Here is a 27,269-nt window from a genome sequence, read left to right on the forward strand (position 1 = left end):
GGCCCAGTGGCATCACGCCTGCCTGCAACTGCCAGCAGAAATGGTTGGCCACAAAGGGGAGCATATGCTGCACTAAGAGGCATTGCAGAGGACGTGCTTTCCCCCATGCACCAGGGAACTCTGGGAGACATTGTGTGTGACTGGTTCTCTCACTGGGTCTGGCCAGTACCATGCACAAACCACCTCCTATGCTGGCCTGTGTCTAATAAGCATCAGCCAGTCCTCAGGGAGCAATGCCGTACTCTGCCTTCAGGACAGCAACCAGCCCTTTTCACTCACCACATCCAAAAGGCACCTCCTCAGGAGGGAAGAAGCAATATAATAGTCTTCAAAATATGTTAAGGGCTGTTAGGACAGTGACCAATTGTTTTCCATGTCCACTGAAGGTAACACAGGAAGTAATGGGCTTTATCTGCAACAAGAGAGATTCAGATTAGATATTAGGAAAGCCTTCCAAACTATAAGGGGCAGCTGACACCTTCCACACAATCACTACCCTGTGAATGCAGGGGCTGGAGCCGGGCAATGATGGATTTTAGTCTTTACCATCTTCTTTGTCTATGTAACCCTTTGTCAGACAGCCTGGAATGAGGAGCTAAGTGAGATGACTTCTCTTATTCCCAGGGTGGGTATCGCTAATTGCTGGTGCTCATGCGGAAGCTAGCACCTGTTCTTCCCAGCACACTGCTGCTTGGGCCCCATGAAAACAAAGATAGGCAGTTTTCAAATTTGCTTGAATGTATCATATCTTAAGCTTCCTAAATGTGAATTAAGTGAAAGCACTTTCCTGGCTCTGCAAAAGTGTCCATGTTACACCCCAGGCATGAGGTTTGGGTGTCGCAAAAGACAAGAACTGATCCAGACCTTCCTTTACCCAAAATTCAAACAAAATCTCTTGCTGTGGAAGCTCATTTCTTAAGCACCAGCACGAGTGTTATTAATGGGAATTAATAATGAATGTACCTGAAAGTGGAAGCCAGGGGGCAGCAGTTTTGTGTTATACCCAGGGGTGAGGGTAGAGAGGAGGTGTCCCCCTTGATGGGTTCTGCCTGTAATCCTTCAGGGACACATATCTGAAGGACCGTGACCAGAGTACCACTGGCTGTAGCTCCTTATCTTCCTCTCCACAGCAACTGAAGGACAAGCTGTGGCTACAGACTAAGGAGGGTAGAAAGAAGAACATAAAGGAGTCTACTCTGAATAGAACACAGAGGCAGTACATAATTGGAACTGATTACCAATACCATAGAAGTGCTCAGCCACACAAGCCCTGTCTCCCTACACAATACTTACCTGTGAAATGAAAGAGCAATTTCAGGCTCAACCTCCCGCATGCTGAACAGTTTATTTCCTTGTCTACCATTATGTCCTCCTCCCAACTTAGTCCTTGCCTCCTTGACCTCAGTTAGCCAGCCCCAGAAGAGCTAATATTTCACCCTACAGACCAAGGGGACTCCTACCATTCAAACGTGCTAACACTTGAGGGTGGAAAGAAGTGTGTGCGCGCATTGTACTGGAAGGTGGAATGAATCCACTTCTATGCTGCTTAGATAGTGTCAAAGGATTTCAAGACCCTGTCCTGCCTTCATCAAGGAAAGTCTTTCCCATCGGGCTTTGGGGCTCACTGCACTGCACATTCCACTGGATATCTTACTCCTAAAGCTGAACCCTAGAAGAGAGACCCAGGAATATCCACACAGAGCAACGATCCAGCTAGCCTGCTCCCTAATGCTGAAGGTGGCCGAAGTATGTTGCTGAATGAGGCCAACAATTGCATCACCATACATAGAGATGTGTGGACTTGGTAACCAATTTGCCTGTCACAATTAGTCAAAGGGTTTGCTACTGCTGACGTGAAAACTAATTGGAATTAGGCCATTGAGTTCAATAGGAGCAGGACCAGAAGATGTTAATGTCAAAAATGCATCAGTTGTTCCATTTCAGTGTATTTGATGCAACACTCATGTCACATTTTTCCTCTGTCACATCCTACCCATGGGACAGTGGAAACATCACTGCAAACCAGCATGCTGGAAGACATCCTCCCCCAACTGTACGTGCCACTGAGCATTCTCGAAGTATAGCATGGAGCTTGTACTTTCCATTGATTGCAATGTATTTGCCACCCCATCTGCTCCTATAGTGATAAAATCAAAGAGCTGCTGATGTCAAAGCTGCCATCTCCAGTGTAGCATAGCCACATCGTCCCTTTAGGCTATAGCCTTGTTCCAAACACCAAAGCATTGCTCTAGGTAAAGTCCCATGGGTGTTAAACATCAGCAGACAGCGCGAGATAACTATGCCTTAGAGTTAAGAAAAGAGACCTCTGGGTTCCTAAGAACTGGCTACACTATTGTACACCGACTGGTGGGAAAGGAAGTGCTTTCTTGCATGCTAGCAATGACTATGATAAGAGGAGAGCCTGCTCTCTCTCTCATGATGGGAGACCAGGCAAAATGAAAGTGGTGGCTTCCCATAATTGTTAGACCCAGTGGGGAGGCCAGTAAGGCAAAGTGATCCTACTAGACAAGAGTTAATAGGTCTGAACTTTCTGTTAGTCTGTCCCTGTAAAATGACCAAGGCAACATCTGCTTCTGGTGTTCCTGACTTCCAGGATAACATGTGCTCTGTGGTAACACAAAGCCCCGTGGTTCCATAGTAAGCTCCATGAATCAGTAGAACAGAGGAGAAATCTTCTCCCACATGAAGTGAAGGGTTTAAAAAAAAAAAAAGAAAAAGAAAAAGAAAGAACTACAGAAACCAAGATTCCCATGTAAATGTGGTTGAACTTAGCCTCCCACAGAAAGGAAGGTTACCGGAAGACTTTGCTCTGCTGTGTAATTTCATCCTTCAGAACCAAATTATAGTAACTGTGCGGACATTCCACTGGCTGTGGGCTAATGATGGGAAAAGGCCGTTCTAGACAGTGCATGCTGGGAGAAAGTAGAGTGTGAGGCCTATGTTTGTAACCAGCTCTTCTGGTATAGCACTGTGTTACCAAACAGGGGCTCCCTCTGTGCTCTATGTTTGTAAGGAGAATAGGAATAATGTGGCCTTCTGATGGCTGATTTTGTTTTGTTTGGTAAGGTGAATTTAATGCTGGTGAAAGGTACCAGTCTGATACCTTGGAGACCTTTGTACATCTTGAGAACAGAGACGAAGCAACTGAAGCAAGGCAATCACACGTATGTGCTCAGAGTCCTTCACCAATCACACCATCCCTGCCCAAGAGGGGCAAACGCTATGGTAGTTCAGTCTCAATGGCCTGTTTGCTCCTCCACTTTTGTGTTTGCTTAGTGTCACTTGTAGTTGTGATGTAGCTCACTGGCCATTGAGTTCAACTCACACGGGCATATTCTCAGGGCCTGATGGCTCATGGTTACACATAGTGCCATGAGCATTTCCCTAAACTTCAGAAGGCTTGTCATACCATGTTATTCATGTAAGCCATTCCGGCACATCAGCATATCCTTCCCTAACACTAATTTCCATGGTGTGGCAAGGAACACAGCTTCCTTCATGGAAGAAGGGGTGGTGCCTGCCTTTCAAAGGAGATGCAAAACCAAAGTACTAACTGCACATACTCGTAAAACATCCAGTGACTCTGTAGGAATAGAGCTGCTTTGTAGGACTTGGGGCCGAAGCCAACATGGGTAATTATGTATTGCCTAACAAAAATTGCTCCTGTATTTTCAACTGGATACAGGATACTTCAGTTCCTGTCCTAAACTGTAACATAAGTGTTGCTGTGTGCGCGTAAACAGATGCCCCCAGAGGGCATCCACCCCAGAGGCAGCTGCTTTTCATAGATGGGGATTTATACAGGGATAACTTCGCCCAGGTAAATGCAGGCTGCTTCCACAGACCAGCTAGGTACCCAGGACCAGAATTTAGCCCCCAGGTTGGAAGCTTTGAGTCCTTCTGTCTGAAAGATGGTAAAGCAGGTCATCACATCTTGCATTTTCTAGTTACATCCCCTTCTTTTTGAAGGCAAGAGAAAGGGATTAATGCAGTATTTGCTTTTTAGCCCATGTGGTTCATTCCGTTAGTGTCTGCCCTGTTTACCATTGTTGCTGCTGAACAGCTATCTGGATTACATCTCCTTTGATGAAAGAAGCCCTGAAATGTTTTACAGACAGGCATCAGTAGCCAGTTGTTTGGAGTGAAGGAACATGCAAGCTTTTAATGGTTCACGGCAAAGACAGCCTTTTAATTACTTCAATTAACAGAGAGAAGAACTCCAGTTAGCTCTCGTTATACAAAATGTGTCCACAACGTCATTAAAACAGGATTTACAAGTGTCATAACTCCCAGCAGCATAGTCAACAACACAGGCAATCATTACAACTGAGCACCGAGGCAGAGGAGGAACAAACCATGAAGAAATGGAAGGAAAAGAAAGGAGGATGAAAAGAGGGGTGGGGGTGGAACTTCATTCTTCTTTTCCAATCTAAATTGATTTTATTCTATAAAATGCTACTCAGTTAAAATTGTAAAAGCAAAACTGTTTTAATATGGTCTTTCTTTCATAGCAGCAAGCTTTCTCTAACAAGCTTTTTGTTTTAGTGCAAATACTGTAGGCCTGTAGTACAGTAAAATAACAACAGAAAAGAGACAACACCAGAGAGATTGCTTCAGAGCCAAGATTTTCCATGATCGCAAGAACTATACAAAGATCAAAATGAGCAAAGAGTCCCAATTTAGCAGTCGCCTTTAAGAACCTTCTTGATAGGAATCATTTCACCCCAGACAAAAAGAAAATAAAATCATTATCTAAATTTTTTGGGGGGAGAGAAGGGGAGAGATAATGGTGCCCCAAACATACATAGATCTCCACAGATTTGGATGATCTTGGGGGCCTGATTCCAATTTCTCTCACACCAGTTTTATACCAGTGTAACTCCACTTATTCCCTTTTCAGAGGAGTTACTCCTGATGTACACACATGCAAATGGAATCAGAATCAGGCCGTTTTCTTCAAGGATCTTAAAGTAGACTTCAGTTGACACTAGTAACTTATTGCTCTAATAAAGATGCACTATCCCTTATTGATGTTACTTTGAACTACACAGTATATCTAAATATATACACAACATTTTATCCTCTCATTGAGCAAAAACAATCAGATACCTAGTTTCTACACATTTTTAATATCAAGTAACCACAAACAAGAAAGTGGAATAACCCTTTAATCATACGGTGAGAACAATTAAGTAGAACAGGATAGGATTTTATTATTATCTTGTACTCTGAGATTTGTCCCCAGCTCCAGCTACTGTTCACAAAGGAGTGATAATGCATCTTTAGAAACAAATATCTCTTTATACATTTTATACAGACAAGAAAAAATAATTCGGGAATCTTTTTTTTTTTTTCTTTTTAAGTAAAGAAAAAAGCATTATTAACCAGCAAAACCAGACAAATGAAGTATTTTTAATGCTCTCATTATTATATCCAGGTCTGGAACAGAGAAAGATGTAAACATGACAAATAAATAAGAAATAAAATGTAAATTGTTCCCTCCTTTCTTAAAACATTTGATCTGGCCTTTCTGACGAGAATGATCTTGTAATGGTCACTGTGGAAATTATTATTTTAAAACATTTCAGAATTCTGCTTTAGAGTTGGAAAAAACCAAACCAAAACAGGAACATGAGTTGGGAGGATGTTAAATTAATGGTGGGCAGATCTGTTGGAGCAGACACAAAATGTTTGCCTGCCAATAAATAATGAGATACTAGGCTTTTTTAGGATGAAGGCCAGGTGGATCATACATACAAAAAGCAGCAAAATGAAGGGTTCAGATGAATGTAATAGATCATTTAAATAATATTAAAAAAAAAAAAAACCCAAACTGTTGACCCCCAGCAGGTTGGTCCCAGGCCTATCACTCAGCTTTCAGACTTAGTCAGCCCCCTCACCAAAGAGGAAGGAATAGATAGGGGCCATGCCAGAACTGGGAGGGGTGGGAAATGGGGGTGAAATCAGCATGAGAAAAAGCATGTGGAGGTTGAAAGAATGTTGCCTTTGATTTATGTTTCCTTTGCTGCTGTTCCTCCAATTCAGGAGTTATTTACTTTAAACATGACAAAGAGTCCTGTGGCACCTTATAGACTAACATACATATTGGAGCATAAGCTTTCGTGGGTGAATACCTACTTCGTCAGATGCATGCACACTTTAAACATGTGCTCAGGTGCTGTACTGAGCTGGGGCCAGACACTGGAGGACTGGTCCAAAGCCTGTTGAAGTCAGTGGAAAGATGCCCATGGATTTACATAGCCTTTGGATCAGACTCTAGTTGCAATATGTCCCCAGCCACAAAGAGAACATTTGAAGACCCTGCACATTTAGAAAGCACCATGACACAGGTATGCATGGAGATTCCTGGTTGCAAAATGGAGGAGCATGTCATTATCTGAAAGAGGACAGATGAAACGGTAAAAGATGAATCCAGAGCCAGCTCACAGCAGCAGAGAGGTCATGCAGTGTCTGATTTGCAACAGAGTAAGCAAAGCCAAGATTACCTGCCCTGAGAAGCCTCCACTCAAGTGGAATGCACAAGCCCTGTGGCCTAACAACAGAGGTTCTTAACCTGGGATTCCCTGAAGGGTTTCTGAGGGAGGGGTGCAAAGCAAGCAGATGGAAAAGGCTGCAGAGCTTCTGGATTTTCCCCTCTTGTTTTCTGTTTGTTTTAATTTATAAGATACACAACTATAAAAACGGGCACAACTGACAAGTTGTCCAAGGTATTTTCAGATATTAGAAAAGGGTTCCTCTGCTTCTAACGGTCACAAACGCACGGCCTAAGGGGTCACCTCAGGCTCAGCTCTGAAGTGCTCACTGAAAGATCAAAACCAGGGGAACAGTGAGGGCAGGAGGAAGGTGAGCACCAGGGAGGAGGCTGGGGCTCCTTTGGGTAACATCTCAATGAACTAGGCCTAAAGAGGAGCCTGGTTCTCCCTTGGATGTATGCCCATGTCACAGAGATGAGGAGTGGGATTCTATGGCTTGGAGGAGAGACAGACACAGGCCAATACTCAGACTTTGAGGTCCAAAGGGACCATCATGATCATCTAATCTGACCTCCGGCACATTTCAGGCCACAGAATCTCACGTGCCCACTCCTGTAATAGACCCCTAACCTCTGGCTGAGTTACTCAAGTCTCAAATCGCGGTGTAAAGACTTCAAGTTACAGAGAACCCCCCATTTACACTAGCTTAAACCTGCAAGTGACCCAGGCCACATGCTGCAGAGGACGGCCCAATTAAGTTTGGGCCCAAACTTGCCCAATTAAGCAGAAGAGGATGTGATATCTGGAGGGGGGGAAAAAACTTGAGACATCTTATAGAAAGCAATCCAGATGTGAAAAAAGATAATTTCTCATTTCTGGGACTAACTCTTGATGGCTGGCAAAAGAGGGTTTTATAGGCAGGGGAAAGGACACTTGAAAATTTCTTTCAGAAACATTCTATTTTGCTACCCTGATTGCTCACAAAAGCTGGCCAGGTCTTCCACTCTTGGACAGATTTCTCACCACCCCTCCACAGTAATGAAAAGGATTGTCTGATCCTAAATCAAATAGATAGCTGATGGGATTGTGAGCATCACCTGAAGTCACATTAGAAGATGGGACAAGTTATTTTTCAAGACACCACAGATTCAGTTTGGTACTAAGGAGACTTTAGAAGAGCCTTTTGCTCACACGCTACCAGTTTTGTAATCCTCAGAAAGATGGGGAAACAGGTACCTACTCAGTTCTTCTTAATGGGTATGCTAATCATGAATTAATTCTAGGGAGGTCCCTGCAGAACAGTGGGTCAGGTCAACTGGCCCAGGGAGAAATTACATGCGTTTAGGAATCACGGCTTGTTAATATCTTCTGCCCTGCATGAGTGGAAATGAAACATAGGAGAAATGTTACTGAGTGACCCCAGATTTGTGATTTAGATCAGCCTAAATGAACATCTTGTAAACTGAGAAGAAAACAAACAAAGAAACAAGGACAGAAACCAGAGTTTATCTTGAAGTGACACTTTCTAGCTAAAAAAATTATTAAAAACAGAATCTTCTCTGGGCTACTTATTGAAAAATGTTTAAAATCATTTAACTTTATTTCCATTAATCAGTTAAGTTTTGCACTTCAACTAAGGACAATGAACTAACTGGTTAGTTTTACTTTTGGTCTATAATCAGTTTTGAGTCTCTGGCACTAGCATAAAGTAAGGAATGGTCAAATAATTAAGAAAAAACAGAATCAATGAATTTCAGTTTCATGAACAAGTCACTAAAACATTTCTGTTCCTGGCAAGTTTTGTAAATATGTGGGTTTGGTTTGGTTTTAAAGAAAACCTATATTCAGACAGTATCCCTTTAAAACTGATACAACAGTGAGGGTCTGATAGAATCCATGATTGCTACGTAAAAGCCCAAACCTCTGAGGTGCTGAGTACTGTTAAATCCCAATAGAGGCAGTAGGACCCGAGGGTGCTCAACATCTCACAGGATTGGGCCCTAAAATAGAACATTGCACCAAAGATTTCTCCACAGTCCAGCCTAATTCAGAGCATACCCAGATTTCACTTGATAAACCAAAGATTATACCACACCCAGTTAGATATGCTGGCACAGCAGCTTCAACGAGCTTAGACTAATGGAGATACTCTTTGAATGCACTGAAATCAACTCTCAGCTACTACACCAGGAGCCTGACCCAACATCCATGCACTCAATCTTGGAAAAACCAATGGTGCACCTGAGCATGGTGTGCAAGTGCCATCGACTTCAGTAGGAGTTGGACTTGGCTCCAGAGGAGTTGAGGTTAAGCATATCACGATTTTCAGTGGCGAACATTAATTTTAAATGGCCATGCCCATTGTGTGCACTCTGCACTGTCAGCTGAGACCCTGTGTAGGAGAAGACAGAGGACTCACTGTTAGGGGCAGAGGCTCTGCTTGTCTTGAATACCAGAATTAAAAATCCCCCAACCCAGCAAGTAGCAAAATACAACAGGGGCTAGGAATCAAGGTGCAATGATACAGAGAAGGAAAGACAGCAGAGATGCAAACTGCATTGTTGCCTGGGTGACAAGAGAACATCCAGGCAACTTCACCCTTTCGTTCTTAGTAAATCTCTTTCCTGGATGCACTGGAATGTCACTTCCTCGTCAGTGATATGTTCTGGAAATACGGGCTGAGGAAGACGGGTTTGCCCATGGAGTGGAATCAGCATCTGAGTCAGGCACTCTGAGGAGGAGGAGCAGGATGCATTGCGCCCAAGGTGGCAGGTAGCCAGGGTGAAGGAAACAAAGGGTCCACCAGCAGATTCGACAAACACTAATTACAGGAGAAATGCTGCCAAAGACACCGGCTAGTGGAAACGGACTCTGGTATCCTATCAGCTACCAGGGCACCACTCCAGGTCCCATTACTAGACATTCTGTTAACCTGGCCTTTGCAGCAGGGGGGAGGGGGAAGAGAAAATATCCATCTCACACCCTCCAACTCCTCCAAACAAATATTCCCCTCAGTTCATGGCATCTTTGCCATTGAGCTTGTGGGCTATTGACTTACAAGCGCCACCCCTGTGACCAAGCATTTGTGACCCCTCCCAACAGTTCCCATCTTGACAACAGCAAGAATTTCCCACAGCTCCTCCCGACATCATAACAAGCCTTTAGAGTGGATATCAACTGGATGAAATGTCATGGGATCAGTAACAGAAAGAGAGAGAGAGATCAACGAACCAAAATGAACTAAGCACAGAGAGTAACTAATCAGATCAGTTCACAAAGGTAAGGGGTGACTAGTGATTTTCTGCAGCTCGCCTCCAGTCCTGGCCAAGTGTGTTTCCCAACTCCATTAAACACATGAAGGGGTTTCCATAGGCAGCTCCTCCAGAGGGGAGCTTCCCTTCTCTAGATGGACTGGGTGTGTCATTTCCACCATCACCATTTCTGCTTCCATGGAGTTTACATTTGTTCTTGTTCTTCCTGCTCCAGGAGGCTCCTGGAGCCACATTTCCCCTTCTTTTGTTCTTGCTGCCCTTGTGCTTGAACGCCCTTGTGCCTGTCTTTAATCTTGTGGAGGAGGTTTCCCCCCACAGTGCTGGGTGGCGATGTAACGCACTGGCAAATGAGGGACACAGGGGGGTTACAAGGCCAACAGGGTTGGAGAGTTCAAGGAATCTGAGGACTGGTCACCGCTGCTGCTACTTCTCCGGTGAGCTTTGGAGCACGACTCCGAAGGGGAGAGAGGAGACTCCTGATCCAGCACGCTGGGGTACGTGAAGACCAGGTTGGAGGTGCCAGGGGTGATGGCAGGCGTCGAGGTCACCACAATGGGAGTGTTGAGTGGCTCTTCCCCATAAAACCCCCCTGCAATGCTGATGGGCTTAATGACAGATCTCTGAGCTTTGTTGAGGCCCAAAGAGGAGGATGGGATCTCTTCTTCCACCGGCTCCTGCTTCACCACCACTGCTCCACTCACTCCAGTCCGGACTGTCTGGAGGCTGTGAGATGGTGGGGTGCGACGCTCCTCGGGGCTGATTTTGCACACAGGGCCATGAGCCACCAGCATGAACTCCAGCTTATCCTTCTCTTTCTGGAGTTCAGCGATCTCCTTCTGCAGCACTGATTTCTCTTCCTCCAGCTCCTCCGTTTCCTGCAGACCGAGGAGAAATAAATAAATATGACAGGCTACGCGAGGGGAGAGAGCGGTGGGCAAAGTCAGAACCTTATCAGAATGTGCTAAGCACAGAGAGAAGCTGAGCAGAAATGCTGCATACCCCTCTCAGAGGGGATCTACGAGCAGTAAGAAACACAGCACCCCTTTGGGATCTACCACTTAGGCAGTACCAAACACACTCTTTCAGAGCCAAACAATGTACCCCTGGGACCTCAGAGACTGCTGGCACGCTCCACTGGAGCAAGGACCCGCAATGAATGGGTATTAGGGGAATCACAAGCAATGATGCATGGCGTCCAGGGTGCAGAAGTACAAGTTGTGAACGACAGAGAAAAGCCTGCCTCTATTCCATTCTCAGAATGGCCCTTCCTCCACCACTGCTGCAGTGCCTGTGGCTAATCTGCCATTGCGTGTTAAGGGAAAGTTACCGCCGCTTCACCTGGCACATTTCAAAACACTCAAAACTGCTTTAGGCATTTAGCCTAATGTCAAGGGGTTCCACTGGACTGAGTTTCCATTCCTGGTTCCATGCTCATCCCCAGCCAGCTGTTCCCTTTTGCTGTTATCCCAGCTACTTAGGCACCAATGACTCTGAAGTGAAGAGACCCCTGTGGAAATTCCAGCTGGCTCCTAATCACTGCAGTAGGCAACTAGGTTCTGGGGCAGAACAAGTGATGTATTGGTCCTCATATGAAAGACCAAGTATCTTAGGCACTTGTATGGCCCCCATTATTATTGTATCTGAGCACCTCACCATCTTTAATGTTTTTATCCTCATAACGCCCCTCTGAGGCAGGGTAGAGCTGTTATCCCATTTTACACCACTGGACCATCCTACCTTTCCAGGGGACTGTAGAAAGATCCTTCTGGAGTATACTGGGATTTGCACTAGGGGAAATGTCATTGGTTTAACCTATTCAATTACTGCAGCATGAATTAACACAAACAAATCATATCATGTAGAGGGAAAAATCTATACTGATAATCAAGCACTGAAAAGAGGTGGGGTTTGGAGGGTGTGACAGTGAAACAACTATATATGCTTATAACTTGGGCAAACAATAAGAGAGTTGTGTGGGGAGGGGCACATGGGTGCAAGTGTAATACTCCCCACATAGATTATCAGTAGGCTTTGAACCCAGTATATTGAGCACCACAGCATGTAACTCTACCACATGAGCTAAAAGTGACTTCACTAGCTGATAGCAGTAGGAAGCAGTGATTTTTTAGCCTGACTTGAACCAGCCACTGAAAGGGAACACAGTACAAACTTTGCAGCGTATGTGTCACCCACCAGCAGGAGGAGAGCCATGGTTTAGAGCGATCCAAGGGGTGTATAACCAGGAAGGGAGAGATGTGTGCAGAGTACATACCGCCTGGAGTTTCTCTGTTAGCTCTCGACGCCTGTTACGACACTTAGCAGCTGCCAGCTTGTTCCTCTCTCTCCGGATCCTTCGCTTCTCCTCTTCCTCAGGTGACAGCTGTAGGCACATACCAAAAAAACTCAAAACCAAACCACAAGATCTGAGCAAATCCTTCCTTGCACTTTGTGAACAACAGTTCACCACAGAGCGAAAAGGGCCTGATTCTGCGAGGTGCTGCACACACTCAACTCCCAGGAAGGTCGCTGGAAGATGAAGGCGCTCAGCCTCTCTCCTAGGATTGGCTCCATAATGAAGAGGGTCAAAGTAGAGAGGGGAGCAACAGGACTGTGCAAGAGGACAGTGAATCTGCAGCCAAGACCGAGCAGACAGCGGGTGGCACATTAAGCAAAACCAGAGCAAGATGTTGTAAGCGCCTCTTTTTTGAAACAAAATATCTGCATCTTTCCACACAAGTACAGTCGTTAACCTGAAGGTCAGGGACCAGATCCTCAGCGGGTGCAAATCAAAGTAGCTTTATTGAAGTCGATGGAGCTATGCTAATTTACACCAGCTTAGGATCTGACCCCATATTTCCAAGCACCAGCCAAGATAACACACTGTACTTCCTGTATCTGCAGGCAACCATCCAGCAACATAAAAAGACCCCTGGGGCAGATTATGTTCTCTCAGAAGCCCATGGAGTGACACTGTTGTAAATCCAGAGTACTCAAGGGCAGCAGATGACCAGCAATGTCCAGTCCAGTCAGGCTCAAAAAAAAATCTAGGTTTTGGGACCTTCGCAAAAATCTCACAGTAACAGAAATGCTTCCATCGTTATAGATACCAGGCCAGCTCCTCGGCTGATGTAAACCCGCACACTGAATGAACCCCATGCTGCTACCTAGACTTCCACCAGCTGAGGATGCTGGCCCACCATTTTTAAATATCAATGCAAACTAGATTTTTTGCAGGGTTCACGACTAGAACATGAGAAGCAAAGAGTGACACTGGGCCAGATCCTCAGCGGGCGTGCACCGAGACAGCTCCACTGACTTCAGACTTGCTCCGCAGCTTTAACCCAGGAAGGCTCAGTCCCACTGATTAGAAACAAAACTGAAACTGACTAATCCGGTGTTAACGTCCAGGTTGATCGAATGCAAAAAAGTAAACTGCCAACAAATAATGGAAGCATTTTAACAACTTTCAGTTTTAAAACCTCCAGGACTGTGAACAAGCTAGTCATCGTTTTCAATATCTGTTCTTTTTTATGATTTTTTTATTCTGTCTAACTTTGTTCTGGGTTTTTATTTATTTATATATTTTGTGGCAGTCATTCCCATTTCAGGAAGTTCATTTTAATCTGCGTGTTCCCCCTCCCACCGATCCCATTGTGCTTGTGGTCTTTTATTAACTTCATACATGTCTGTGATTTTTATTTTGATTACACATAATAAAAATCCATGCGTGTGCAAAATGTACATGTATGTGAGTGCATACAATATATACGGTTTATATGGCCACTGCTCAGCAGAGCCCTAAAGCACATGTTTAAATTGTCAGCTGACCTGGGGCCTATGGATGGGATTCTCAAAAGCACCAATGGGATTTAGGAGCACAAGTCCCACTGAAACATGTTTCCAACCAAAATTTTCTTCCCAGTAACTTCAGTTCTGTTAATGATCTGGCTCAGGTTGCCACTTTAACAAGTCCCATGAATAACCACGACAGGCCCTGAGCTGGCACAGAATATTTTCATGTGCAACATTAACTGGGCCTAAAAATAGAAACAGACCTTGGTGTTTTTAAAGGAGTCTAGTTTTGTATTAATTCTGCGTGAATATGCTAGTAGATGGGTTTGCTGGCAGAAACATTAACCAAAACAGCCTATTTTCAGCAAATACAGAATATTCTCAGAAAATGAATTCTGAATTTGATTCATGTACCCCCACAGCAGAAATCTGATGCTAGGAGTCCCATTCAGCCCATCAGGTACCGAACACAGCATACGTCTAATCAGCACAGCTTGAATCTGAAGGACCCACAATGAATCGCTCACAAACAAGCCACAGGCCAGGAATTCCTGGCAGGCATTCTTCAGGAAATAAAGTCAAACAACAATCAAATAGGAGGATATCGGGAGCTCTTCACGGCCAATTTGTGAACGCAGAGGTAACGTCTGTCATATAAATTATTTGTTGCTAATTATTTCTCTAGTTCTAGTGCCAGCTTTCCTCCACTTTAGACAACAGAGCATTGGACCCAGTGCAAGTGAGGGCAAGCCACCCTCGTGCAGGGGGCCAGCACAAGACCTATTCACCTCTTTACTCCTAACGGAGGATTGGGCTCTTCTTGAGCAAACATATGCTTATAAAAATAGGGCTTAAAAATGGAACTGTGTTAGCCCTCTGCACCAAGGGGATTTTCATTCACTATGAGCAATGTTAACCCCTTGCCTGCCTTTGAAATCTCAAAAACAGACAGGCTAAAATAGTCAGACTGAAAATCAAAAGGGACGATGGGGAAGTAAAAGCAGGGCTTATTGTTTTATTAAAAACAGACCTTGTGCAATACCCATCTAATCCGCTGGCCAGACGCAGCATCCCATTGCGTTTCTCTGCAAAGGCCTGCACAAGTGCAGCTTCAGAGTAACACAGGGCGATCCAGATTATTTAAAGTTTCTTTACAAGTGAGTTTTGCACTAATGGCAGGCACTGGTTTGACTGCCTTGGAGGCTGCAGTCTGCTATTAATCCACATAACAGGTACAGTGTGAACAGTGGCAGTCCAAGCTTGCCCACACCAGCCATGCCAACGTCCCTCTGAGCAGCAAAACCCTGGACAAACCGAGCTCAGTTTACAAGATCATTCAGTCCTTGCTCAGACTGCCACCAAGGGATCGGACATTGTTCGGTTTGCGATGTGGACACCTACCCACTAGGAAATACACTTAGATCTCCAGCCGCCCCCTACACAGACGGCTCTTTTTAATAAACATATGTTTGCGCCGTAAAAGCCTCCCACGGCCCAGTTCTGGTTAGTTTCATGCTCATTCCAGCACACAACACTGGAATCAGAGTGGGACCAGCTAGTCGGGGCGCACACTGGAAGAGGAAGGAATTGGCCCAGAGGAGAAGGGATGGCGTGGCACTCCAGCAGGGTCAGCCCTCCCTCCTCCAATCCCCTGGTATTTTTTTTTTTTTAAGCAGATTGTGTAAAACTCAGCTGTTCTGAGGTTTTCTCCTATTTGAGGCCCCAGCCAAATAAACTCAAACTGAAACCCAGTCTAGACTACAGAGTTTCACCTGGTTTTGATGTGAAGCCACAGATCGGCCCAGACTTGTGAAGCCTTTGAGGGAGCTTGGCTGAATTACAACTTGTAATGATGTCACAGCAATAAAATTACCTCCTTTCGCGCGATCTCCTGAGGGACCTGAAAGGCCTTTATAAAGCAAGGGCCAGCCCCGGATGGCAGGATGGAAAGGAGTGTGATCAGAGTGTGCTGTGCTCCAGAAATCTGGAGCTGATTGAACAGTCCTTAAGGGTCACTGTAACCACTCTAACTGGCACTCCTAGAACGGAGGGAGTGGCTGAAAGCCACCTATCTCCCCATCACACACACAGGATGCTAAGCAGTGTTCAGGCACACCTGAGGATCTGGCCCTAGGAATTAATTCACCTACCACCAAAATGCAGCCACCTCTGAAGGGGAAACCTGGCAGCTATTTAACAAAGCACCATAACACCACATATCAAATTGAGGACAGGAAGTGAAGAATATGTTACCCATTGACAAATGCAAGGAGGGGGGAATTTTAGGGAGACAAAACAATTAGCCAAATAAAATTTAGTCAGCCATAGAGGAATTAAAACCCTCTTACTCTTGCAAAAGGTGCCATGGGATCCTTGTAAAGCCACAAGTTGTCAGGGCCTTGGGTTTTTAGGCATCACCCAAAAGAAAGCCCTTCCAGCAACACAATACCAAGCTGGGGTGGGTATCAGTCAGTTTCAGACAAGAGCACCACCTGCCGAATCACCAGCCCTATTACTTGCAGCACCTAAGGTTGCCTTGCAGTTGCCCATCCAAACACCAGCTATACCCAAACCTGCTTAGCTTGCAAGTTAGGATGAGGTATTCTATCCACCCTAGTTACCTGCTCATCTCTTCTCCTCCTGCCCACTGTGGTCCCAATAGTTTTAATGACACCAGGTCTCTGAAGGGCTGTATGTCCACCAACTGAAGACAGGCTGGGCAGAGGATGGCTGTAGGGATGTGAGCGAGAGTAGGGACTCGACATGGAGGTGATCACGGTGGGCTGGACCATCCACTGCAGGTCTTGGCTGGTTGTTATGGCATTAATGGTGGGGATAAAAGCACTGCCTGATCCTGGCATATCTATCCGGAATTTCTAGAAGGAGACAAAAAAAGGGAGAGAGAAGTCAGTACATGCACAATATTGATGTCTAAGCAGAAACAAGTGGAGAAGGAGATTTACTGGGAGAATTTAAGTAGGTACCAGAACCAGGACTCAGTGACCCATCGATATACAGATGGCATGGAGAGCTGCGCCTTTCCACAAGCAGACAACATGGTGTGGCAACCAGCAGAACAGGCTTTAGCATCTGGCACTTGCCCCACACATGCCATTTAGTTTGCATGCAGAATAGCCTGTGTTTGCACTTGTTCCTGAGGAGTGGATGGGGCGGAGAGCACCTGCATAGACAGCACACGCCCCGTGCACCTTCTGGTATTTGAACAAAAACTAAAAGCCTCACAGTGGGAGCCTATCATGTTGAAAGATCTATGCTGTTCTGATGTGTGAAGTGAAGGGCCTTTTCGCTTGTCACAATGATTATTTGTGCCTCTTGATGCCATTCCGCTCTGGTGCGGTTTGGTTTTACTTCACTCCTGAATGAGACTGAGGGTACATCTACACTACAGCGGGGAGTCGATTTAAGATACGCAAATTCAGCTACGTGAATAGCGTAGCTGAATTCGACGTATTACAGCCGACTTACCCCGTTGTGAGGACGGCGGCAAAATCGACTTCTGCCGCTTTTTGTCGGCGGCGCTTACTACCACCTCCGCTGGTGGAGTTAGAGCGCCGATTCGGGGATCGATTGTCGCGTCCCAACGGGACGCGATAAATCGATCCCCGAGAGGTCGATTTCTACCCGCCGATTCAGGCGGGTAGTATAGACCAGGCCTCACTGCCAAGCAACTTCTTCTTCCCCATCCCCAATCCCAAAGCAACTCCTTCCCTCTCCCCTCTAATCCCACTCCTGCCAAACATCTCCTCTCTTTCCCATAATACACTTCCCCTCCCTGCAAACAGTGCAAAGCGTGTTGTATAGAGCATTTTCCCCACACAGCAAATCATGGCCAAGTCTAAAAGGGGAATTGAGGAGTTTCTAGAAAAATACTTCTCCATCAATCCAGAAAAAAAGGAAGAGAAACTTCAGCCATAAACACCAGCACCAAGTACAGTTTAGTGGAACCTTTTTACAGGGGATCTGTTCTGCCCATATAACACAGGAGCTTTGGCCAGAGGATATGGCTCTATGAATGGAAAGTTTGTATAGAGAATTGCAGTGGTAACAGAGACATATCACAACAATTCAGGGCTTTCATTATGTGGAACCATGCTCACCACATACAGGTTCTAGGATATAATGCGAAAAGTCCAGCTCTGGGACGGTTATGTGCATGTATACATATTTTAAATGCAGCCTATAAAATGTGTTTCAGGATTCAGATTGGACAAGTTCCTTGCAGCTCTTGGCATTGTCTAGACAAAACAAGGCAGCAATAAAACCAAGACAATAGGTAATGATCTCCTCCATAAAACTTGTACACCTGGTTTAGGTCAGACTTAAGTAAATCCACCTGGATAATATGCTGGCACTAAACAACTAGGAAAACAATGATGTGTCCAGGAGAGGGACACAAGAGAGAAAGAATGCTTTTGTCTAGGAAGAGATCCTTTCAGGAGACACTCAAAGGTGAGATTAGGTTTTAAAGACATGTCTTGCACCAACATTCTGAACTTTGAATACAGAAGTGACAATAGACTTTTAGGACCAGAAGTGAGAACTATCAGCTAACAACAGTTTGTGGCCCTTGAAATGATCCTGGGCAAATGCATATCCTTAGGTCAATAAAATGATATCACAGGAGTCAAAACTGGAGGGATGGGAAATCACCACCACCATGACCCCGATTCACAAGAGTACTTAAGCATTAAGGATGATCTTGAAGTTAAGCATGTGCTTAAGAGTTTTCCTAAATCAAGGCCTATAAAAATAACTTTCCAGATTTTTACGGGACCAGAACTTTAGCCATTGGACTCTGTGTGTGTAACACTGGCCAAAATTCCCGATGACTTCAACGCAACCAGAATTGGGCCCAAAAGAGCCACTTAAAACACAGAAAAATTCTAATTTAAAGCATCAGACAGCCCCAAACTAAGGGGGAAAGTTAGGAGAAGAAATGAGTGAATCAGCTAAGGGAGGGAATGCAAAAATGAACCTGTCCCCTGATATCAAACCTTCAGCAAAAGCCCCACCAAAACCTTGGGTCCTGAATCTAACAAGGACTGGATGTACTCAAAACCTCACAAGAAAGGCCATTTTCCTGAGATCTCCTGACTAATTTGGTAGACCCAAGAGGTCTGAAGAAGCTGCAAACTTCTGTACTGCTTCTTCATCACTCCTATAAAGGAGTTTGCTGAAAATAGCTATATTTCCCACTCTTCCCCCAGTTCTTCAACAAGGTAAGCTATGCTTGTATTACAGGACAGGATGTCTTCATGTCGCCACATTATATAGCGTAATTAGTGCTGGGATGAGATAGAGGAAAAATTACCAGGACATTAAGGTCATAAAGAGGAAGCATGAGCTAGTTTAGCAGTTAAAGAACAACTGTGAGAGTCAGGAGCTCTGGGTTCCACTTCAAACTCTGCTACTGATTTCCTGTGTGATCTTCGCCTTTCTGTGCTACAGTTCCCCCTCCCTTTAAAGTGGGGAATAATTATTCTTACTGTCTTCACCTGGATATTGTGAGGCCAAATTAACAATTGCAAAATGTGTTAACAGCCCTGTATGGAAAGTACTATAGATGTGCAAAATTATCATTCAGGAGAGTTTATTGCAAACCTAAGGGTAATGACCCTTGCAGTGACATACATCCTAACCTTCAACTCCTCATAACCAGGAAGGAGTTCACATCTGACATGTCATAAAAATTATAATAATCACCAAATTATCTGGATGAAGGGTCAGATACTAACTTCTCCCAATCCATTAGGAGATCAGGCCCTATGTCAATGGAAAGGTCACCGCCCTTAGATTTGCAATCACATGGATCCAGTTCTTCTCAACACACCTATTCCTGGCAGTGGTAACAGTGCCAAACACAACCAGCTCAGGGGGCCAGTAACAAGAGAAAGGCATCTGTACAGGGTTAAGGCAGGGTTTTGTCTTGTAGATGGAGCTTTAACTGCATCCCTGGATTGTGCTAAAGCCTTGGACCATCCATCTGTAAACCCAGGGTATTAGCCTTTGTGCCCAGACAAAATTGTCTATGACAGGCTTAGAGGGAGACGGAGACACCTCTAGTTTCTGCCGGAATATTGCGTCCTCCTTTTCACTAGCCTCCTTTCTAATCCCTTAAAATGGCTTCAGAAAATTTCTGCTGAGACAGGCAACTCCGAAAGGTGTCAGTAAAAATCCTCCGTTATTATTCTCCTTTCGCCATCTAACTAATTACAGGATGTGTCACTATCACAAGACTGTCTTAAAAGACGCTCCACTCTGACTCATGTTGGGTCTCTAAGCCAAACGCACAATTACCTACTCCATGTAAACGTGGTCATCTCCACATTCTGATTGGCGCTCGAGGGGCCATGATTCCCATGGTGGCAACTCTCTCCTTCCCATCTCGATCAACTCACCTGCTTTACAAATCAGACACTTCACTGCCATTCACTTTCCCTTACAAAAAGGCTAGTAGCCCCAAGCCTTTTGCCACTGGAATGCCACAGTGGTTACCTACGAGGCGCCTAATATTCTTTCAGGTCTAATCCACTGTGATACCATAGTTTTCAGTGGAAGGCTCTGACCCCCCTCCACCTCCTTTTGAAGTCCATTGGGTGCCAATTTCTTCCCCTCGCCTAGCAGGCCTGCATAATCTTGCCCTCACCTGTATCTCAGCTCATTCCCCTTAGTCCTTCCACTGCTCTTCCCAGCTCTATTTCTCCTTTCCCCACAAACCTTCCATCATGTTGGCCCTTATTCCTGGAACACTCTCCCTACCCTCAGCCACCAAGTCCTCCCTCCCTTAGCCCCCCTTCCTTCAAATCTCACTTTATAGCCTCCAGCATTCATCTCATCAGCAGTAATCCCCACACCCACCCTCTCCTGATTAGTTGTTGTATGTTTTATTTAGATTTCAGAAACAAGACACCAAAGGGATGGAGATTCATGGCACTATATACAATGTTTAGCAACAGTAAAATGGTAATGCTGCACACTTTAGATCCCCACACCCCACTCCGGAACGTACAACCCACTGCAACACCGCAGAGCCATCGCCCTAGCACGGCCCCAAGCAACATGCAGATCAAGATACCATCACATTCCCTGGTAAAAGACAAACGTTCCTCTAGCTTTCCCACTGTTTCACTACAAAAGGGCTGAGGTCTGTTTCCATTATAATCTAAAACGTGGGACTGGGTAATGGCCTCCAATGCTCTCTCTTTCACAGACAGTCCAAAGAGAATGAATAAAATCTTGCCACAAAATGCAGAGGGATGGGCTAGATCAGTGGGTCACAAAGACCTGTATATATGCCAGCAACCATGCGATATTTCAGGCTGATGGAACTGCACTTTCCTTTCCTCATCTTAATGGGGAGCTTCCATGCTGTTCCAAGTGAGTCACTGTTGCCCATGAGCCCAAGAAAGGTTGATCCCCTCCAACCCCAATGATCCTATAACAAATTAACAGCCCAATATTGCAAGCTTTTCTCCTGCAAGTAGTTTCCTTGCAGGTCAGGCACTGCAGTGGGATAATATGTAGGAGGAAATCTTCCAGTCTGAAAGAGCAAATATATTATCCTCATTAAATTCTACATTCGCCACATGGCAAATTTGTTATTAGGAATAGAATATTTTATATAACATTACAAAACGTCCCAGTGCTGCACCGTAAGGATAGAACAGTTACAAGACATCAAAGTTTTGGCTCAGAAAGACGATTTCCACTGAAACATGTGACTGATGTAGCCTTTCTTGCTTCTGAAGAAGAAAGACTCAAAAGAAAACTTTGTAAGTTGTGTATTTTATGTGGTAATTAAACTGCTGATTTCCACAGTACAGAATCAGTGGAACAGACCAATTCCTAAAACAGAGGTGAGGCTTCTGTTTGATCCTAATCTACAAAATCTGCAAGGATCAAGGGGAAAGAAGACACTCAAGCATCTTGAGAAGTCTCCCCGATTTTTAAAGAAAACACTTATGTACTTATTAAGCCAGTGTCCTGATCTAAGACCTATTAAGATAGTAACCTTAGAAACACACACACACACACGCACTCTCTCTCTCTAGCAGTTTGAAAGAAAAACAACAAGGGGAAAAAAATAAAACTAGCTCATTTCATTTAGACTTCATTAACTCACACATTCAACACAGCCGATCAATGTGTCACAGCCTCTGCAAAATTCACTTGATCTGAATTTGAAACATACAAAACAAAAACAAAAACCAAGAGCTCCAAGCTATCCAAGCACGTTTAATTTCTCAATTCCCTTCTCCCCCCACCCTCTTTTCTCCTCCCTCCTTCTCACATTTACTGAAAAGGAGTGAATAATCTGATTCCAAACTACGATCCCTGGAAGCATTCCTACTGGGATTATCCTACAGAGGGCACCAACGAGGTATATTTGGAGTGAGCTGGGAAACTTTTGAGTCATTTCTGGTAAAAGTTCTTTGATGTGAGGAATGTCACAGGCTGGCACTGTTGGCAAAGCTTAACATAGGGCGATATTTTTAAAAAATGATCCTATGACTTCTTGATGCGTCTCCCCTCTTCCAGTTAATTTGTACAAATTATGCAAGAAATAATAATAATGGGGAGGGGGGAGTAGGAGGGGAGATGAAGCAACCCTGGTGGGAAAAAAAGAGGGAGAGAGAAAGAAGAGAGTGAGAGAGAAGGCCAGCTGATGTAAACAAGTTATGAAATAACCTAGGTTTGTGTAACTGGCCCGATTGCGTAATGCTTTCCACAGAAGCCATGGATTTAGTTTATGCAGGCACATAAGCCTTTTTGAAGTGTTTTCCTAGGAAAACTAAAAGGAAAAAGGCCCATTGCAAAAAAAGTCAGCCTTTAAGTTCATGTAGTCACGCAACTTCAACAGGAAATATCTTCCATTCTTCTAGTTCCAATATTATTCAAGACCAGAAGCTTACAACAAGAAAAGTTATCTCAAAAATGTAACTAGATCCCATGAGCTCTGTAAGAGCTTGCATTCTGAGGGTCAAGAGACCAGGAAAACTGAACAGTAAATACCAACAAGCAGCAATCAGTGAGCTGAGGAATGTCTGAATACCAGAAGAAAGCAAAAATATCACTCCCTAGGTACGTAGAAAGCCTGGCTGATACAAAAACACATTCCATCCTCACAGACAGACACTATTAAAAGGGGGGTGGGAGGGAGGCACACTCTACTGAAATTATTTAAACACCTTCCAAATCAAATAAAATCTATTTAAAAAGATTCCGTATATTTTAACTCCCTTGCAATAAAGGACCTCGAGACTGAGTATCACAGGACCTATTAAAGTAATAGCATATAGATGTCAAGGAAGTAATGCTGTTTTGGTTCAGCTCACAAAACAGCTTGTCTACTTGGGAGAAGAATGGGGGAGGGAAGAGTGTCTAACTATAAAACAAGACAGGAGAGAGCTTCACAGATTTTATTATTTTTTAGTAAATTAACTTGAAAATTCCTTAGCATGAAAGGCAGATGTAAACTATTATTGCTGAAAGGTACCAAATAAAGTAAGATTTCCATACTATTATTAATTGTAAAATCTATGTGCATATTACACCAGGCTGTGAATTAGCCAACACTTGCTTTCTGCTTAGCCAATGATTATTCTCTCCCTATGGGTGGATGGATTTTTTTTTTAAAACCATTCTTTCTTCCTTTCAGTGTTTTTACACTAAAAAAGGGGATACTACTTCAATGAGGTAGGGGAAAAGCTCCAGGTAGAACTGTGACCCAAAGACCCTGTAATGTTCTTCCAAATTTTCATTTTATTATTATTACTATTATTTTTAAGAGTCTGAGCCCCTTGATTGTATTTGCCTACCTATAGGAATTGGAGCGAGATACCAGGTTTGTGTTCAGTGATACAATCTGAGTTATCTGAGCAGAAAACAGAAAGTCTTCTTTTCTAGGAAAGTTTGTGAAGCAGAGGAGCGAGGAGCACCTCCTTCTTGGAGCATTCCCACCTTAGTCTTAAAAGTATTGGTCTACTTAGAAATTCATCTCTTATCTACAGGCTTTGGGAGCAATCTGAAAGCAGACTGATGAGATTAAGGTGTGATACTCTTGTGTAAAGATCAAGGACCCACCTCTACACTTCTTACTCAGGCAAGCTGCCTAGGGATGTCAGGAGCAGACCCTATTTCCTGGTGTCCTGTCTCCCATCAAGATTCTAAAATGTCACCGATAATAGATGGCTTTTTGAAACACAAATGTAAACAGTAGTTGCTAGCACCATTTCATTTGGGTTGAATGTTTGGTTGAATTCCTACAGAACTGGCAGTATTTCAGGTTACATCGCATTCCCTTCACTTTCCAAGGATAAATAAATAAAGTCAGGGATTCTGACTTCCAAGTCTTCAGTGCCTGTTTGATGACATCTGCCATGTCTGTAGGTATGCTCAGCTAGCACATGGGATAAGTATAGAAAAGAACACTATTTTAGTGGATAGAAGAGTAAGAGTTGATATTTTTGGCACTGTGAAACATTTCATATAAGAAGTAGTAATGCAAATTCATTGCATACACTCAAATATGCACATAAGGTGCAGAGCAGCAGTCATATAGTATATGCACAACATACTGCATGTATTTATATATAAACACATACACATTTCCATACACAGAGACAAATTGGTTGAAAGTCATTTTAATACACTCTCTTTTTTTGTAACTACTCCCACTAGGAAATCCATCAGGAATCCACACACACACACACACAGCCTCCAATTCCCAAACTGGCATAAAACGAAAGTATATGCGTTACAGTCTCCCTCTCTCGCTCTCGCTCTCTCACACACACACGTTGATTCTTTCAGCCCAAATTAACTCCAGCAGAGGACAGCAGAACCCACGATGAGTGACTGACCCAGTAATGTTGCGGCGGCGGCAGCACTAGGGTGTGTGTTTTCAGCACAGACCCCGCTGACAGCAACTGGATCGCTTGAGACGGTAGTTTCAGGAGGAAATATAAAGCAACACTTACACACACACACACACACACACACACTAGACACTTAGCTGCACTGGCGATTAAACGTTGCTTTTCTCTCCTGACCTGGCGTCCTGTAAATCCGTAGATTAGATTCCTCATTACTTACACTCACACAAAAACGCCCAAACTCTTGCAAAGACAGAAGTTGTTTTTCCCCTCCTTTTAAGGCGTGGACTCGAAATGGACTCGGAGTGCCAAAGGATAGGCAGCACCTATTATTCCCCTAATCTCCAACTAAGCAGAGGTCTGATAAAGGCGCTCAGAAAGTGGACTGGGTGTGGCAAGTGAACTTTACTATTTGGTTAAGCAGATTTTTTTTTAAGTATCTTACAGGAAAATGGCCCACAAAAGCACAATATAACAAGGATATTACATACATACAGATGTTATACACAGCCACACTATATTATTTAATCCTGTCTGAAGCGGAGACCCGGTCTCAAAGTAAAACTCTTGGTGTGCAAAGTGGAAGACAGAATTGTGTTACCTACTGTCCTTGGGTGCCACAGCAGAGGGTGCTCAGATGATCAGAAATAAAGATGCATTGGGGGGAGGAGGAGAAGAGAAGCTTTGATCATGTCAGTTGCATGTCAAGGTACCTGTGACCGCTCCTACCTGTTGTGCTGTGCCGCTGGAGTAAGTCTCTGGGTGGCCTGGAGAGCCGCTGCTGCCCCTGGAGGAGGTATCAAAGTTCCCGGGATAGTCCTGGTACATGATCCGAGGTAGAAGCCGGAGAGAAACACAATGTTTTTTTCCTTCACACACACGCTCTATTTCTCCGCCTCTCTCGCCTGATTTTTATTTTCAGCCTTCCAACTGCACTCCGTAAAGATTTGTGTTTTTTTTTTAAATAAAGAGTTAAGAATAAAGCCCTTTCCTCAACTTTTTCCTCCACTCAAGACTGGGGGGGAAATAATATTCCCCACCTCACAAAATAGAGCCACTCTCTCCTAGTCCCAGAGGTCTTTGGTGCACTCAGAAAAAAATGTGAATTTAAAATTTGCCGCAAAAAGAAGTGTAAATGAGACGTCTCTCTTTGATTTAGAGTTTCTGTCTGTCTTAAAATCTGTTACATTTGCTCCGAAGAGAAAGGGGAGGAAAAAGAGACCTAAACACACACACTTAAAACGCGCGTGTCTATTGCCCTCCTTCAGACTTCCTGTGAATATTTGTTCTGGTTTCAACGCTTATCTGGCTCTGTAGTTTTCAATCAAGAGGCTCTTTGCCTCCTATTTAATTAAATCCTTTATAAAAGTGCCAGTTCCCTGCTCTCACTGGACTGGATGACTCAGTCCAGGACTTTAGCCTCTTGATTTCTTTTTAAACTCCCTGAATTGTTGATCTTTACACTTGCTGCCTGCCCGTCTCTGCTCCCGTGTGAGTCTCTCTCTTCTCCCCCCTTGTCGCCTGCCCCCCTTTCTGTCTGAGAGTCTCTCTGGTATCTTGTTCTCTGAGCTCCTTTGCTCTCCCTGGATGAGTCAGTGCAATGGCATTAGTTCAACTCCACACTCTTATTATCCATCCCCTCCTCTGAGAGCTGTACCATGTGGAGTCACACACGTCAAACTCCCAGCTCGCCAAACCCCACCTTGCAAAGGGGAGTCTTCCACCTGGCAGGGGGAGGGGGAAACTCACCCCGCCCACTTAATCCCACTTGGCCAAACCCAGCCCGCCGCCTGCAAACCAATCTCAGAGCCCTGCAGGGCGAGACGGCACCATCCCCAGGGCGGCGGGGGAGCAGCTGGGACCCAGCGCGCTTGATTTGTTACGGGCAGAGCCCGCCCCTTCCCCCCACTCACTGGCGGCCTTTAGTCTGTTCCATTGCCGCACGTTGCCAAAGATGGTCATTTGCGTTATCCGACGCCAGCGCGGGTTTCCTTGGTTAGGATGACGCGGCCCGAGAGGGATTCCCTACTCGCTCGCACCAGATCGGCCCCGCTTAAAGGGGAACCGGGTCAGAAAAGGGGAGAGAGAAGCGGAGATCCGAGTTCCTCTTGAACGCGCACCTGGCTCTGTGATGCCGGGGCAGGCGGGGGCTGGATCCAGAATCACCCCGGCGCTGGCTTTGCAGTGCGCGCGGAGGGGGGGAGGGGAGGGTAATTGGATCTAGAGTTATCCTTGCAACGGTGTGTGTGTGTGTACAACTGGATCCAGAGTTGTCCTTGCGGGGGGAGCCCGTGAGTGTGCAATTGGATCCAGAGTTGTCCTTGCAGGGGGTGGGAGGGGGAAGAGCTGGATCCAGCGGCTGGCTTTGCAGCCCTGCCTGCAGTGCTCATTGGCACTGTTTCCCCTGGTTGCTGTTCTCTGGGAGACTCTTCCTAGAGCAGGATCGGCGAGAAACAGTTCGTATTTCTTGCCTTCGTTCCCGTGCAAGGCATCGATCTCGCTGGTTTAACACCAGCGTTCCCCCGAACTCCGCCGGGACATTGCTTTGAGGGTTGGCTGCAAGGGGGGCACCGTACCAAAGGCGGATTTCCCCTCTCACCCTCTTACGGCTCAGACCCTAATCCTGAGCTCCCCCCGCCCCGGGGCCGGCCACGAGTAAAATCCCTCTGCACACTCTGGAGAGGCGCTGCCCCTTCCGCTGGAAACAGGCGCGCTCCGTGCTGTGTTTACACAAGCCCTTCCCAGCAGGACGAGTCAACGCAGCTGCCTGGTGGGAGGCAGGAGGGCCGCAGCAA

General features: G+C 45.0%; 1 protein-coding gene across 5 annotated transcripts; it reads right to left on the reverse strand.

Annotated features, from left to right (window-relative positions):
- Positions 1–4,189: 4,189 nt before the first annotated feature.
- On the reverse strand, positions 4,190–26,634 carry FOSL2 (FOS like 2, AP-1 transcription factor subunit). Of its 5 annotated transcripts, none has more exons than XM_034764774.1 (4): positions 25,204–26,634; positions 16,201–16,455; positions 12,060–12,167; positions 4,190–10,662 (listed from the first exon to the last, which is right to left on the reverse strand). In XM_034764774.1, the coding sequence occupies exons 1-4, from the start codon at positions 25,300–25,302 to the stop codon at positions 10,153–10,155; spliced, it is 972 nt and encodes a 323-aa protein (XP_034620665.1). In that variant the 5' UTR covers positions 25,303–26,634; the 3' UTR covers positions 4,190–10,152. The 5 variants fall into 5 exon arrangements, with proteins under 5 accessions (XP_034620665.1, XP_034620668.1, XP_034620666.1 ...); XM_034764777.1 differs by lacking the exon at positions 25,204–26,634 and adding an exon at positions 25,080–25,197; XM_034764775.1 differs by lacking the exon at positions 25,204–26,634 and adding an exon at positions 24,695–24,820.
- Between the last annotated feature and the right edge of the window lie 635 nt (positions 26,635–27,269).

This window comes from Trachemys scripta, chromosome 3 (genome assembly GCF_013100865.1).
Source record: "Trachemys scripta elegans isolate TJP31775 chromosome 3, CAS_Tse_1.0, whole genome shotgun sequence".
Lineage (NCBI taxonomy): Eukaryota > Metazoa > Chordata > Testudines > Emydidae > Trachemys > Trachemys scripta.

Bases quoted from the DNA above. Each gene is read 5' to 3' on its own strand.
- FOSL2 (XM_034764774.1), bottom strand. From the start codon at position 25,302: ATGTACCAGGACTATCCCGGGAACTTTGATACCTCCTCCAGGGGCAGC. The intron at 16,456-25,203 runs GTAGGAGCGGTC...GTCTCCTTCTAG, and splicing joins CCAGCGGCACAGCACAACAG to AAATTCCGGATAGATATGCC. The intron at 10,663-12,059 runs GTATGTACTCTG...CTCGGTCTGCAG, and splicing joins TAACAGAGAAACTCCAGGCG to GAAACGGAGGAGCTGGAGGA.